This window comes from Vidua macroura, chromosome 1 (genome assembly GCF_024509145.1).
Source record: "Vidua macroura isolate BioBank_ID:100142 chromosome 1, ASM2450914v1, whole genome shotgun sequence".
In the NCBI taxonomy this organism is placed as follows: Eukaryota; Metazoa; Chordata; class Aves; order Passeriformes; family Viduidae; genus Vidua; species Vidua macroura.
The window spans coordinates 32,167,896-32,184,055 of NC_071571.1; the positions used below are offsets into that span (position 1 = coordinate 32,167,896).

At 42.5% G+C, this 16,160-nt stretch overlaps 1 protein-coding gene across 2 annotated transcripts in view; it reads right to left on the reverse strand.

Moving 5' to 3' along the window:
• Positions 1–15,096, reverse strand: part of IGF2BP3 (insulin like growth factor 2 mRNA binding protein 3) — a 113,043-nt gene extending 97,947 nt beyond the window's left edge. Inside the window, exons 1-3 of one of the 2 annotated variants that reach the window (XM_053984870.1) lie at positions 15,045–15,096; positions 14,289–14,510; positions 12,980–13,040 (exon numbers count right to left, since the gene is read on the reverse strand). In XM_053984870.1, coding sequence (XP_053840845.1) covers positions 12,980–13,040; positions 14,289–14,463 — 236 coding nt within the window. In that variant the 5' untranslated portion in view covers positions 14,464–14,510; positions 15,045–15,096. Of the gene's footprint in view, positions 1–12,979; positions 13,041–14,288; positions 14,516–15,044 lie in introns of those variants that run through there. The other variant, XM_053984878.1, reaches the window with a different exon arrangement.
• Positions 15,097–16,160: the final 1,064 nt, after the last annotated feature.

The following is a 16,160-nucleotide window of genomic DNA, read 5'->3' on the forward strand; positions in this document are numbered from 1 at the left end:
TGACCTGCAGGTAATTTGCTCACATGACAAAACTTTTTTTTTTTTTAATTAAAAATAATTTCTACCTTTCAATCTCAAGGCAAATCAAGACAAATTTTAAAAGTAATGGAAAGACAAACTGTTTCTTTTATATCTTCTAGACCACACTAACAGAAAAAAGTAAAATACTCCACCAGCTTTACATCAGAAATGTCAAGTTTACTGCACATTTCCCGTTACCTTTAAAATAAGTAAGTTCTTCTGTCTCAATAGCTTCAGTACAATAAGCCTTATTAACACAAGTTTAAAACAAACTTTTAAAGTATGAATTGAAACATGCTGTAGCCAAGACTGCACAGATACCAATTCTCACTTTGATGCTCTAGTCATCATTTCACTAGCATACTTTGTTGAAGTAATGGAATACCAGCAAGAAGAGCACTCAAGTGCTGTCCCTTACTAATGGCAATGCCACGTGGCCTTAAACTGATTAAGTGATCTAAATCAGATGAGATGTAACACCTTCACCAGAGGACTGCTAGAACCTGTAGGGTTTGTACTATCACCACCAAACAGCTTCCCTTCCTTTCTCTTGCCCTGTCAAAACCCAAAAGTCATCAAAAGCGACCAGTCTGCTGTTTGACTTGTCATTTTTATGCTGAGTGTCAAGAGATGCAGAAATTTCTTTTTTAAATGCCATTGCTTCTTCTATATTTCTGTTACTTCTTACTTCTATTACTTGTTACTTGCAAAGAGAAACAAATTTGGTGTATGGCTTTCAAACATTATTTTCATTTTTTTAGTAATTTTCTCTGAAGAATTCTCCTCCAACAATGCTATTCACTTGCACAATTTTTTTTTGTGGAGAGAAGAGCACCAAATGAAATTATTTCATAGCTGTACTTTCAGAAAAATGTAACATGTTATTTAGAAGACCTGCACAGTCTCCCATCAAAAAATTTTATACCCTTGAAGTATAGAATGTGCCATCCTTCAGCTGGTACATGAAACTAAAGAGACACACCTTGCACACATAAGTAATATTTTTTACATTAAGGTGTGATCTAAAGACTGGTTACTGAAAAAAATTAACTTTCTAATTGACATGTTTTAAGAAGTTGAATTTATGCAGTAATAACCATGCCAATTTTTCTTTTTTTTTAAGCAATAGGTTTGGTCAGGGTAGGTATATCTACACTAGTAAATCCTCATGCACAGTAAATAATTTGTACTGCCATAGTTAAAGCATCACAGATTGTGTGTAAAGAGTCCCTTGCAATATTTTATATTGACTTAATAGAAATGCTGTTAATTATATCTTGCATTAAATTTCATTTTTCAGAATTACCAAAACAATCTTCTGCGCTTTTGTCATAGCAGCTTTGATTAGTGCACACAGGCTTACATAGTATAATATATGAAAGCAATCCCTGAGCTTTCATACCAGGGCTTGATTAAAGCCTTAGAGTATCATTTCTTTCTGTTCAACTGGAAAAGTCAACAACTAAAATTCAATTGTTCACTGACTTTAAATTATGCAACATTTCAATTCTACAATTCGTTTCAAAGGGAAGTTATTCTGAAAAATTGTTTGTATATAAGAGGTGTAAGTGTATTTTCTTTAGCAACCTTTACAGTTAATATATAATAATTTCCCCCACATTAGTAATACTATTTAAAAAAAAAAAATCTACCCTGACTTTAGGTAGTGGTATATAGAGCAATTATAGGGTAATACTATCACCTTGTAAATAATTTCATTATTTTAAATTTCTTTTTCACAGAAAACAGGATATAGCACCAGATTTTGAGGATGAATATCACAGACAGCACTGATTTTTTCACTGTCATTGTAGATTTGAATACACTGCCATGACCAGAGAACAAAAAATAGAGTTTACAGTTCTGCACTGGAAAGTACACTCTTTACATAGCATTTGACATTGACATTGCTTAGTTTAATGTGAAGTGAAATAAAACAAAATTGTAATTTTGGATTAGTTACTTTTAAAGAAGAGAAAAGGCTTATATCATGCTCCAGCTAACCAGTTAAATCATAAGTATAATTTATAAGTTAATCATCATTAATGTCAAGATTATTTGCATTCAGTAAGCTGCAGTTTTCAAAGACATGGCATTTTGTTGGATATTTAAATCAAGATTATGAGCAAAGTTCATATGAACAAAGATGATAATTCTGACCACATTTAATAAATTATTTAGCAGATAATTAGTTTGAATTTAGTTTGTATACAGATGTACAAGCTTATTATCACACAAGACAGTAATTACTATCTTATTTTTACAATCATACTGTACTGATTCATAAACAAAGATACCTAAATTAGGTGGTACTTGCCCCCACAAACAGATTGAGCTGCTTTTACCTGAGAGCACAGTTTAGCATAGTTTAAATACGCCTGCCAAAGCTTCTAAATTCAGCCATTCCACCTGGATATAGATATTCCCAACAACTGAGGATTTAAGAACATTTTTTTTAAAGACCTGGAGAAAGTTAAAATAGCAAATTAAAAAAAAAAAAACCTTAAGGAAGATTGTGGTGTTGTAAGGTATTTAACTACAGATATAAGTCATCCTTCTTTGGAGGTTACTCACCACTTTTTGCTAGCACTACTCTTTGTCTGTCCTCTTTACTCCTCACCATCATCCCCCCCAAATTCAGCTTATTTCAAATGATGCTGGCACCAGATTTGTGCCTAGAGCTGGACTACGCAATAAGACAAAACTACCAGTAATAACCAGAACTGGAGCTACCAAAAGCCCCAAAACAAAGCAATCACTCCCTCCTCCCCTAAACCTCAAAGACACGCGTTAACACTTCACCACCACGTACAGGTTATGCACAGAGAGCAAGGGAAGTTCACAGGGCTGAATGTTAGAGGGAAAAGAGATCAGGACACCTCCTCAACCCCCACAAACCAGGCCAAGCTCTCCTTCTCTTGCCCCAGGCTCAACAGGTGACACACCACAGCCACCTCCAGAAAACTATCACTGCTCTAATGCCATTAGTTCCCCTGGAATTCGCAGGCTTCCATCATGGTAAAATATGATTAAGTTCTGGACAGACTTTTCCATGCTTTGCCGTTTGGTTTTTTTTTTTCTTTTGCTGCCCTTTTCTCCCAAAGGTACCACCCAAAATGATACATCCGGTAATACAAGTGAGAACTACCTCAAAGAGAGGCTTTCTGGAATACAAAAATCACATGTGATTTCCACCAGCCATCTCTAGCTTAAAAAGTTAATCTTAACTTCAGCTTTCATTTGAAAAAACATTTTTTGAAGTGTTCCAGCACAAAACACAGCACTGCTATACAGTGGGAGACTCAAATAACCACATGTGTGGTGCTGGATCTGAACAGAAGTCTCAGTTTCACGTTAAGATGCTGAGCTTAGCGTGTGCAAAACCAGTAACAGTCATTCTGGGTGAACTCTGTGGATCAGGTGACATGAGCCCAAGGGCCAGGAAGCTTATTATTTGCCACAGAGGCAGGCAAAACCCAACTGTGGCCAGTGAATGAAATTCCGTGATTTTAGTGAAGCTAGTCAAACAGAAAGGTAGAACAATCCTTATAATTTCAAGACTTCAGTTAATGACAAGTCTTCAAACTGTTTTCCCAAGACTACTTTGAAGAAAAAATTGGTGGCTTCAACTATAAATAGGTTAAACACAATTCTGCTCATGCTTTGAGTTCAATTGAACAACTGTCACAAAGCCCAGTTGTACAAAGGGTGTGTACACCACTTTTATCTAAAGCTTACCATTCTATGTTAAATACAGAATTTGGGACATATTTACATGTCAACAATCACTTCTTGTTTAAGACTAGCCAGTGCAAAAGAATGGATAGAAATCACATTATTTATAAAAATCCTCTCTCAAGTGCATGACAGGGAAAAAAAAAGAAAATTTCTAAATAGAGACATATAATACATTCTAAATAAATACAATAAGCAGCAACCCTGAGCAAGGCATCAAATAGAGCAGGAACTCGCCATTTGCTATTAGGACTCAGACCATCACTGAGGAAAAAATTCTTAGTATTTAATAAAACAATATCCTCTACTTTTTGACTATTACAACAATGTGGGGTGTTTGGTTGCTTTAGGGGGTGTTTTTTTTTTTAAAGAATTTTAGCAGAATAAGCATTCTGATGGATCCTCACATGAACTAGTATTAGCAGTACAAGAACAATTTTACACCACTCCTACTGAGTTCCAGAATTAAACTCTGAAAAGAAATTTAGTAATGACTGCACAGTATTTTTTTTTTTTAATCAACAATAAGAGCTGCCCATTTCTCAATTATTTCTCATCCCATGTTAAAATTTCCTGTGCAGGTAGAAAATTCATACAGTCAGGCAACAAACAAGTATTGAGATACTGCAACACTTCTCTTGGGTCAATAGCAGTGCCTCCTGATTAGCAATGGCAGTTTTTAACACTTTTGGTTAGCATAACACCAAGTTAGGTTGCTGCCCACCACCACCTAGAACTCGTTTAAATAATTGAACTCTTATTAATACAAACCTCACTGTGTGAGAGCTCTTGCTGCTGATCAGCACCAGCACCCACTGTGATCGATACTGCTAAGAGACACTTAGCATCAAATCCCTCTCGCCTGACCCTGGTGAACAGCTCCCTCTGTACACCAGAGCACTGGTTTTCATGAAGAAAGATGTGGTTTGTTCAGGAATCCTGTTGCCTTGGTAGGAAAGACCCCTGTGCTCTCAACAGCACAGAAGTACATAACTCTTAACAAACCAGTAGCTCAGTGGTGAGGGGAGCCTGTGCAAGCTGGTGTACAGTTAGCAAAGTCATTTGAAAAATTACTTCTAAATTAACTGCAATAGTCCAAGATAGAGAATTTTTCCCCCTAGCCATCATTACCTGCATAAATTTGCCACCAAACTTTCACCAGAAAAATAATTTAAAGCATGTATATCAGAATTCATATTTTAAAAAAAAGTTTACATTATAAGCATGATGTACTGTCATGGATTAAACTGCTACCTAAATGCCTCTAGTATCCCACAAATTATGTTTTCCAAGCACTGTCCTAAAGAGACTCTTCTTTAATTTTTTTATTTTAGATGTAGGAGGAAAAATTGAACTATTCTTCCACGATAACCAGGAAGCCACCATCACAAAGAATTTCCCCAATGCGTATAAACAAAATAATCCACTCTATCACCAAAAATAAATTCCTGGATTATCTGTTCTGTAACTGCTTTAAAACTACTGTTTTAAAAAAGCCAAACAAACAAACAAACAAACAACTGGTGTCTTTTGCCTTTGCTAGATATATGCATTTTCCCTATCAAAGTTAGAAAGATTTTGTCAACTGTGTTTCCCCAGGAGTGTCCCCACCGCACACTTGGGATTCAGGATTCCCTCTGATGCCAGGGGAGAGGGGGCAGCAGGGGTGCAGGATAAGGCCCTGGGATGAAAGCTGTGTGGAGCACCTGCACAGCACAGCTCACCAGAGGCAGGGATTCCCTCATCCCTCCTCTTGCTCATAGCTAGCCCTCCTGCCCTGATTGTTCCTAGAAAATTAGAACCTGAACTTGATCAATGCATGCTAGATATTTAATGAATAATTCCAAATCCAAGCCCAACAAGATTTTTACTTCATCTCTGACTGCTCTTCAATATGACATTTCAGGAAAATAAGTAACTGCAAACCCAACTAATAACTTAAGCTTATTATTTTTTTCCAACAGAAATTTTTGTTCACACACACTAGAGTTCCCTTTATTGGAAATTCTGATTTCTGCACTACAATTTTTAAGGCTCCATTAAGGTGAAGTAAGCTCGATTTTTGAGGGAAAACATATAGAACATGCACATTTAACATTTAAAAATTAAAAAACAATTTACCAAAACAATAAAGCATTTCTATTTTCAAAGAGGAAAAATGTATTAGACACATGGTGTAGACTACATATTTTAAAATAACATTCCTAAAGTTCAGCTGTGCATGAAAGTTAATCTTTCAAAAGTGAACATTCAGCTCCAGTTGTGTTCAAGGGTATTGGCACTAGGAAAAAAAAAAAAAGCAACCCAAAAAAAACCCCAACCTTACTATTTTTATAAATTCTCCAGATATTTTTAGCTGGTCCCTTCTTAAACTGCAAATTATTTTATGGTAATACAATCTTTTAAAATGCATATGTGGATATATATACACACACACAAGAGACACACATATACGTACACATTCTCTTAGAAACTACTGATTGGTGAGAAATAATGCAGAGGCTACAGTCATGAGATAATCAAGACACCAAAAAAATTAAAATGGAATAAAGCCCTTCCGAGCTGAAGATCCTCTATTTCAAGATAGTTCAATTTCTGTACTTAGTCCCATACCCCAGAAGAGTCAGATCTCTCTTGGACTCATTATCTGTGATCTTATCCAAATTTTAACTTAATTAAAAGCACAGAATACCTCATTTTGCATGTTAGTGGCAGTTTTCCCTTCATTCAGACCTGCAAAAGGACAGTTTAAGTAGATGCTGATTCCCCTGCTCCATGAAGAGGCAGGCTATAGGGGAAGCACATGGCTGCTCAGGCTGTGTTGAACAGGAGACATTTTATACTATAGGTTCCTTTTGTGCCAGCTGTCACAATAATATATGTCAGCAAAATAACAATTAATATTGTAATTTTTCATTTTGAAATTTCAATGCACTGGCAGAAAAAAAAAATTGAAAACTACCTTTTTTGACACCACTCTTTTTCTGCCATTACACATACAGTATTTTAAGGTTTACTAGGGTCAATATTAGGGTAATACACTTCACTTGCTAAGTATCCCACAACATATATCAAGATCATCTTCTCTGTTAAATATACCCATCTCTGAAAATACACTCACAAACCAATATTGCAGATCTGGAAAGAAGCAAAACCAGAAAATACAAAATTACTTTTTTTTTGATACTTACCACAAAAAACACAGGAGCTCTTGCTCCCACACAGAAATTTTTCAAAGCCAAATCACATATTCCAGTTAATGACAAGGAACAACTGTCACTGAAGTATCCAGATGAACAGACATGCCCAGAGAGGCTGGATAGCACCAGTAAGCACTGGGCTAACTGGTCTCCCCAGCACACCCCCAGCATAGGCACACAGGGAGATTTTTGAATGACACATTCAAGGTATTTTCCTCATTTGGACAGCAAAGGTAACACTCACCCAGCAAAGATTCTGGGTGAAAAGGAATTCAAGTGCCTACATTTGACATGCCCAAAAAAAAAAAAAAAAGGAAAAAGTATGGAAGCCTCAGACTAAAACTATAAAATAATGCTCAAGTATTTGATTCCATCCTGTTTCTAGATGAAATAAGGGAAAGTTATGGTTTTATCTGAGCTTTCAACAGTAATTAGCTTATAACTTTACATAGTTCTATATTCTGCATCATTAGAGATGAAGAATGGACTGATGTGGTGATAGACATTTTGCATGTGAAAATAAAAGTGCATTAAAACATAATGGTCTTGAAGCACTCTAGAACTACATAAAGCACCTTGATATTGCTAAATGTATCAAACCTTCAAACTTTCTAATCCATCCCCCTCTATATACAAAGCATGAAATTGTCATCCATACTTAGAGCATTCCATTTTTTGCAGGTGCTCTCTAGCCATTTACTGATTCTGAATAATCAAATTCCAATAATAAATTTTACTCTTAAATGACAAGAAAAAAGGTCCTACATCAATGCTGTCCTGTGCCTATCTCACTGGGCTCACGTAAAGGTGAACTCACCAGAAGAAAGCATGTCTTTAGCTCTGTTCCATGCCACTATGTATTTTTTACCAAAATCCTGGGAGAATAAAATACTATAAAATGACCCTAAGGAGAGGAACAGGTTTAAGGAGTGAAGAATCTCTTTTGTGAGGTTCCCTGAAGGACTAGCCCTGTCCACGGCTAAGCATTAGGTGTATTTTAATTCTGTGTGGGTCCCTTTTTCACAGGCATTATGGGAAGCATCACATTTTCTGTTAGGTAGGCAAATCTCAGGCCATTTAAAAATTTTCAGGTCAAAACTAAGCATTTGAAGTCCACCCAGTAGCTAGACAGAAGCCATAAAAGGACTCCAGCACTGTAGAGTCCTATGCTCTGCACTTAAAAGAGTGACTGAAATGAACATAGCCCCATTTTATAAAAATGCCACTTTCAAGGTTTCAAAAATGTGGAGAATGTTATTACCACATGCTTGAAGGGAAAATAAGGGAGAAATAAAAAAATAAAATCTTAAACATTTCCTGATCATATTTTTACTACCTTGAATTACATTTCCAAAATGTTATTTTTTATTCCACCCTTTTAAAATTTACCATATCTATGCACAATTTAAAGTCCACTACAAGTATATTCCTCAGGGTACCTTCTGTAAAGGGAAGTTAGCAAAACGAGAACAGGACCAACCTTTCAGGACACACATTTACAGCTGTTTCATGTGTTCCAGCTAATTTTTAAAAACTGCAACAAGAAGGGATTTTCTCTTAATTAATGATCAAACAGCATGAGGAACTATAAAAATTAAATTTCCCACAATGTAACAGCACAGTTGGTGAAGATTATCTGGTTTTGTCATAGCGACTCATTGTCTGTATAGGAATAGTCACAACTGGTGTTTCGGCTCTAGTTGTAAAATTTCAAAGATTAAAACAAAAAAAAAAAATCCTCTGTTCACATCTGCAAAAACAAATGTAGAAACAGAATAAAAACTTTAAATCACTACGTGAAGTTTTGGCCCTGCAAAACACTAAGTCTGCACACAGAAAAGAGAACAAATACAGCTAAGAAATGGCGTATTTTCTAACATGTCTTCTTTGAGCATATTTCTACCTACTTGATATTTACAGAAGCAAAACTAAAAATCAATGCCGCTAATTTTTTTTTTTAATAACTATGACCATTGCAGGCACCATGCATACTTCAGCCTCACAAAACCATTTCCCACCATCTTGTGCACACAGGACACAAGCCGTCATTATATTGAAAATTAGCAACACAATCCAATTCCCATCTAATGGTCACTCCTGGAACACAGGTGGCTGCACTCTAATGGTCACTCCTAGAACACAGGTGGCTGCACGAGGGGATCATGGGGCCTGTTTTCCTTAAATCAGCCTTTGGACACCTCAGCATCAGAGGTGAAGCCCAGCCGGCAGTCCATTGCTCCCCCCATAGAGCAGCATTACCTATAGGGCGCAGCTCTGTTACCCAATTCTGCTCCTTTCCCAAACAAATCCCCCAGAAGAGACACAGTGAATTTATTTTCTCAACAAAGAGCCCTCGAGGTGGGGAAGTAAAATAATCAACTTTTCAACTCGAAAAACATCTCATCATTACCACAGCTGAAGTGTTTGTGAGTATTTTAGGTACCTGAGGCCCCCAGGAGCAGGCAGAGTGGATCAGGTCTGGGTGGGAAGACCACCCGGACATGGAAGCCAGGCCAGGAGGCTGCGCCAAGCACATCCCCAGGTGCCCAGAGTTAGCGTCTGCCCTCCCCCCTCATTACGCACAAGTGACATCAGGGCCATTTGAATAATCAGATTGCAGCCTACATCGCCTTGTGAGATACCAGCTGCTCTTGGATTGCGGTGAGGTAGTACCCAAAGCCTCACACCACAAGTTCCACGTACGCCATGGGCAGCCACCATCCTCTTCCTGGCACTGCCGCTTCCCCAGGAGAAAACTCATCTAAGTAGTGGACGTGACCAGCGGTGCCCTGCCTTCCCTCACAGAGCGTGACTCGCAGTCAAAATCATTACAATGCCTCCTCTAACTTTTGCATAAAGTGACCTAAACCCTTAAATATTGCAATAGCCTTCTTCCACACCAAGGGGTCTGAATGCAGAAATGCTGCATTCCTTTGGCATTCCCTTGAGGTTTCAATAGTAAGTCAGGAATCTACTCCTGAGCTTATTAAATGCTTTGCACCTCCCCCAAAGTAATTCCCCACCCTTCCATCAAGAAAACCTTGACCAGGGCTCTTTTTTCAACCACAGCATATCTCCTGGTCTGTTTCTTAAATACTTCCAGGGAAGTGGCAGGGGGGAGGAAAGCCACACACAGGCTCTCTCCTTACTTCCTTCCACAGCAGGTAGGAAGGCAATTTTGCAAACCTGGGTGTGCCCACTTCAAATCAGAAGATCCAGCAAAGGCTGGAATGCAGTGACTACTGGGCCCAAGAATTTCACCCTGAATAGCAAGCCAGGCACACTCCATGTCTTCCAGATTCTGCTCAACTTTATGGCAGCCCTAACTGACACCACCTCTTGACCTTCCTTTATGAGACAAGGATATGGATTACCAAACCCTTACCCTTTCCTCCTGTGCACCTCAGCTGTCTCTGGAGAAAGATGCCCACAAACTACCTTTGTCAGTGATAATATACACACTCTGGTTTAAAAAAAAAAAAAAAAAATAAAAATCATGTTTACGGAGGCTGTGAGGAGGGGAGCTAGGAGTCTCCATGAAGTAGCCTCAAAGCAGCAGAGGTCAATACATTGTATTGAATAATTTTGTTGCACTACAAAACAACTTTTGCTCTTACGAAGTAGTCATTTGACCAAACTATTAATTGTACTCTCATGCTGAAAGACAGACTTGACTCATCCGCCTTTTTTTTAAATGGCGTCACTTCTCCAGCCATATCTCGCCCGCTGGAGAGCATAGGGCTCTTTGGAAAGCACTTCCCGGCCTTACAGAGTGCAAACACACTGGGTGGGCCTGGCGAGCAGCACCCCCCCACCACACCCCAGCTGCTCCTACACCTTTCCCTGCTGCAAAAAGATACAAAGACTACAAATAAGTTACTTTGAAACCACCTTAACCACTTTCACCAACAATTCTCAACAGTTGAAAACTGTGCTTTGACTTGTAATTAACAACTCTAAATATGTGCCCAGTAACCAATATCTAGAAAAAAAAGGAAAGAAAAATCTCCAACTTTTTGACATCCTTCCCCCCACCAAAAAAAAAAAAACAATAGACATCTATAAAAGGAACAAGAGAGTCACTATTATATATGGAGGCCACTGAATGAATTTTAAGTGGTTCTTTATATTAGATTTTGGGAGAGGGGGAGCAGAAACAAAGGGGAAGGAAGTATAGCCATAAGAAATACAATTTAATTTTCTGTTAAACAGCAGTATAAATCTGAACTATATCTAATGCATTCCAACAAGATAATGCACGATGAAACAGTGTTTTAACAAATAAGGGTTTTGGGAGAAGCAACACGGGTATGCTGATATAATTACATTTGCCATTTTTTTCAATATGCCTATATGCAGGCAACCCATGCCTAGAAAAGTACTTGAAGTTCAGTGCAGAATTCTTTTCAACAAGTTACAGACAGATAAATGTTTCTGATAATTGCTAATTCACAAATAGGACACGGTGCTCAACAAAGAATGGACTTTTACACCATTTCAGCTGGCAGCTGAAAGAACAGAAAAATACTTTAAAACACATTAAACAATGATCTAAAAAGAAAAAAGTTGGGGAAGCACCAGTGATTTTAAATTTACTGTTATATGAGTGTAATGAATTTATTTTCAAAAGCATAAATAGAATGCTCTTTGTGCCAGCTTAAGATTAACAAGCATAACAGTAAATTTATTAGACTAATAGGAAAGCATCAATTTTTATATGTGCCATGGAATTTTCTTCTTAAATCTAAAAGTATATTCCATCTACAACAGTATTTTTCTATACAAAATCTATTAAATGCAGGCTACTGTAATTCAAAACTAAATGCATTGCATATTGAAGGAGAAAGAGTACATACACCATATATTAAATTTCAGTGAAAATTATCAAATAAATAGAACCATAAAGAGTCACATGCAATGAATTTGTCCAGAGAGGGGGTCCTCCTTCCCTCAACAAGAGCAAAAAACCTCCATTCTTTCTCAAGTGAAGCTTTCTTCTAACACTAAACAGATTATCAAACTTCTAATTCTCAAAATACCATGATACAATGCCCATCGAGACAGATAAACCATCTTTTCCAATTAACTATCTTAAAAAGACTGCAATTTAAAAAATAATCCTGAAATAGTAGAAGTCCCTTGTAATAAAGTTTCACAGACAGACATACTTCCCAGATTGAATAATGGAGTGCAGGAACAAGCACGTGGAAAGTTTGATCTATTTTTTTTTTTTTACTCTGTAGTGCATGCCAGGTTTTCTATCATATAAATATTTGTGAAAGAAGCAGGCTGAATTGCTATGGGCAGCATAAAAATACTACTGCTTTATTCCAAATATTGCTTCTTTACACAAGGCCCAACAAAATTACTGCCTTGCAAAAATTAAATGTATGTTTAGAAATTAAGGATGCAAAAATCCTGCCCTTACTGGGAAGGAGTCCTTCTCCTGCTGCTTCTATAGACCAGCTCAAAATAGCGATGATAAAATCCTCTCAAATACAGATGAGACTTCTACTATGTGCCTGTAAAATGCTGCAGATTCCAACATGGCAGGATCAAAAAAATATAACCACCAGTATATTTACAAGGTGCTTTTTGTTGCTGAAGCAGAGCTCACGTGCTTGCCCGTTATACAGTGCACAACACCACATTTCATTTCCTGCTAGCACACAGATTTTAACTCTTCTCACGGAACTTTAAATTTTAAAATCTACACAGTCATTTGCCATCAGACCATAATAATTTGCTTCTGCCACACAAAGGTGCCGTTTTCTAAAAATAAACTAAATAGTACCATTGCTGCCTGGCCAAGACACTACATTAGAAATACATGGGGTGATTCTAGAAAACCTCTCGGACTGCACTGAGTGCACGCCTGTGGGTTTAAGAAAGCGGTCCATTTATCTACAGGGAAGAGAAACACAAACCTAAGCATTTTTCAAATTGCTTCTCACTGGATAACTAAGGGCAAGGGGCGGTGCGGGGAGAGGGGGGATGGGGGGGTGTGGATAAAAATAAATTACCTTTGTCTTTTCGGGACCGAATGTTCAACTTCTATGAGTTTCCCATGCAGCTCCACTTTACCTGCCGAGATAAACAGAAAGGGGAAAATATTCGAGCGCGGCTGTGCGTCCCCGTCTCCAGGAGCGGGCTCGCAGGGGTGCGAAGCAGGAAACAGGAGCGCAACACGTTAGCCCATTCATCGGCAGCCCCGGCAGCGGCGGAGCGGGGCCGCGGCGCCCGGGAAGGCGGCACAGCCCGGCGCCCGGGGCCGCGCCGCTGCCGCGGGGGAGCCACGCTGCCCTCGGCGGGGCCCCTTCCCCCGCTCCGCGCTGCAAACAGCCCGCGAAACGTCGTGTGCGGGAGCCGGGCTCGGCCCCGTCTCGGCGAGGGGGAGAGGGGGCTCCGCCACCCCCCGTGCCGCCAACTTCGGGCGATTTTCTGCGCGGAAGCGGGCGGGAAGAGAGCCGAAGGGAGGCGCGGAGCGCAGCCCGAGCCAATCTCCTCCGAAGCAGCCTCTCTCAGCAGACCTGAGCCCATCTCCTCTGAGGCAGCCTCTCTCGGCAAACCTCCGCAAAGCCGCTTCACGCGAAAATATTTTTTTTTTTTTTAAGCACACAAAAACAGGATGTCGGGGCTGGGAGCCGGCGCTGCTGGAGGCGGTGATGGGTGCGTGAGAGCAGCGAAGAGAAACCGAAATAAATAGCAGGGCAGCGCGGGGCGGGGGGGCAGGCAGGGCTGCCCCCTCCCAACTTTGGAGCAATTCGGCGGCTCGCCCCCAGCACCGCGGCCTAAGCCAAGCCGAAAGGAGCCTCAGCCCGCTCCGGGGGGAGGTGGCCCCTGCGAGGGGCTGCGAGGGAGTCCAGCTGTTCCTGGGGGTGTGTGCAGCCGCTGCCCCGCGCAGGGCTCGGCGCCCGCAGCCCGCCTCCGCCTCACTGCACTCACCGCCACCCCCCCAATGCAGCGAGGGCCCCCGGGCGGGCAGGGCTGGCCGTGGGGCTTGGAAAAACATGGGAACCGCCGCGCCACGGGTCCCCGGGCCCAGGCTCCCGCCCCTCCCCGGCCACTCCCGGGGGGCCGCCGCCGCGTAAGCCCCGCGCAAAGGCTCCACGGGAAGGCCGGGCGGCTCCGGCCGAGCTCAGAAAAAAACAGTTCTCAGCTCACCTGGGGGCGGAGGGAACAGGGACCCCCCTGGCCCCCCTCAGCACCCCCCAGACCAGCGGCGCGGCCCAGGCCGCCGCTGCAGCCGCTCCGCGGCCGCGGAAGAGCTCGAGAGGCGGGAGCCGTCGGGGCTGCGGGGAGAGGGCGGGGGTGGTGGAAGGGGCCGCTCACCTGAAAGTGCCTCGATGGCCTTCATAGCCCAGCTCTCGTCGGGGCAGTCCACGAAGGCGTACCCCGTCTTCACCAGGAACTGGCCCGAGAAGGGTATCTTGGAGTCCTTAAAGAGACTTTCCAGGTCGAGAGGGCTGACGTTCTCGCCGAGGTTGCCGATGTAGAGCTTGTTCATCTTCCTGGCGGCTCGGGGAGGCGCGCACCGCGGGCTGCAACCCTCGTCTTGCGAGAGGAGGTGGGGAGGAAGGGGGAAATAAAACAAAATGCGATGGAGGAAGGAGAGAGCGAGAGAGAGAGAGACAGGGAGAGGGAAAAAAAAAAAAATCAGATCTGCAGCTTGTGTCCCTCCCTCTCTCTCTCTCGGGGTAAAAAAAAAAAAAAAAAAAAAAAAAAAAAAGTTAAAAAAAAAAGGCAAAAAAAAAAAAAAAAAAGCGTGGCCAAACGGGAGCCCTAAGTGCCTGCCGTGCTACCCGGGCGCATGGGGGGCACGGGGGAAACACCCAGCGCCGGGGCCGCGGATGGCGGGCTGAGAAGAGGAAAAGGAGGAGGGGAGGGGAAAAAAAAACTACTTTTTTTGTCTTGCCCCCAAGCCCCTTTGGCAGCAGCAGGCGGACTATGAAAATGTCACACTACGTGCATGCAGGCGCCGCCTCTCCGTATTAAAAAAAAAAAAAAAAAAAAAAAAGAAAAAAAAAAAAAGAGAGAGAGAGAAGGGGAGGGGGGGAGGGAAGGACGGAGAGAGAGAAAAAAAATTACTTGAATATTCCGGCTTTTTGAATGAGCCACGTGTTCAAACTACAAATCAACTTCTCACGTGAGGAATCCCAGCTCTTCAATTAGCGAGTGGATGGGGCGCACACACACTCACGGAGAAGGAGGAGGAGGATGGCTGGGGTGAAGGACGGGGAGAGGGGTGGGGGGAGGCTGGACAGGACAGGACAAGTTTAGAGAGGGCCGGAGGGCGGGGGAAATGGAAACCAGAGTTGGGTGGGCTCCGGTCTGCGCCGCCTCTGCCCTTCCGCGGGGGGAGTTCGCTCTGCGCGCCCCCTCCACCCAAAAACGGCTGGGCGGCCGCACCTCCCCCCGTGTGAGCGGGGTGTGATCCCGGGGAGGGAGGGGAAAAGGCACCGCAATGCCCGCCCCCCCGTCCCGCTCCTCCCCCGCCGTGCCAGGCGGTGGGGATTATTCATCGGGGTCGTGCCTGGGCGATCCCGCTCCCCGGCAGCATGGGTTGGGGGGAGGAGGAAAAGGGAGAGGAAAAAGAAGGGGTGCGATGGCGGGGGGAGGTGGCCGGGAAGAGAGCGGGATCCGCTGCCGCGCAGCGCCGCCGCGGCTGCGTGCTGGGGGGCTGCGGGGCGGGGGCGGGGGGTCCCTCTAGCCCCGGAGGAGCCCCATATGGTAATGATCCCGCATTACTCGCCGTGCCCCTTGCGCTAAGTCTTACGGAAAGGAGAAAGAGGGGGAGAGGAAAAAAAAAAAAAAAAAAAAAGACAAAGGGGTCGAGGAGAGTTGGGGGATGATGAAGAAGAGAGTCCTGGAGCGAGGGAGCTGCCCGGCCCGGGGAGGGGCGGGGGAGGGGGGCTCGCTCCCTTCCCATCTGGGCAATGGTGGACGGCGTGGGGGAAACGCGAAGGCACCGTTGCCCTCGGCTGGTAACGGCACACAAAGGGATTTGGCGACCCCCCCTCCTTTCCTGCCCCCCTCCCCCTGCCCGGTCTAAGGAACCATTCATAATTCTCCACATTCGTACAGATACAATGGTGGGCTTGTGGGGGAGGGGTTTGGGGGTGTGGAGCCTTTCCAGTGCAAACAAAACGTTGCCTGAAGATGAAGAAAGGATACGGAAATGAAAGCCAGCACTGTGTTTAATAT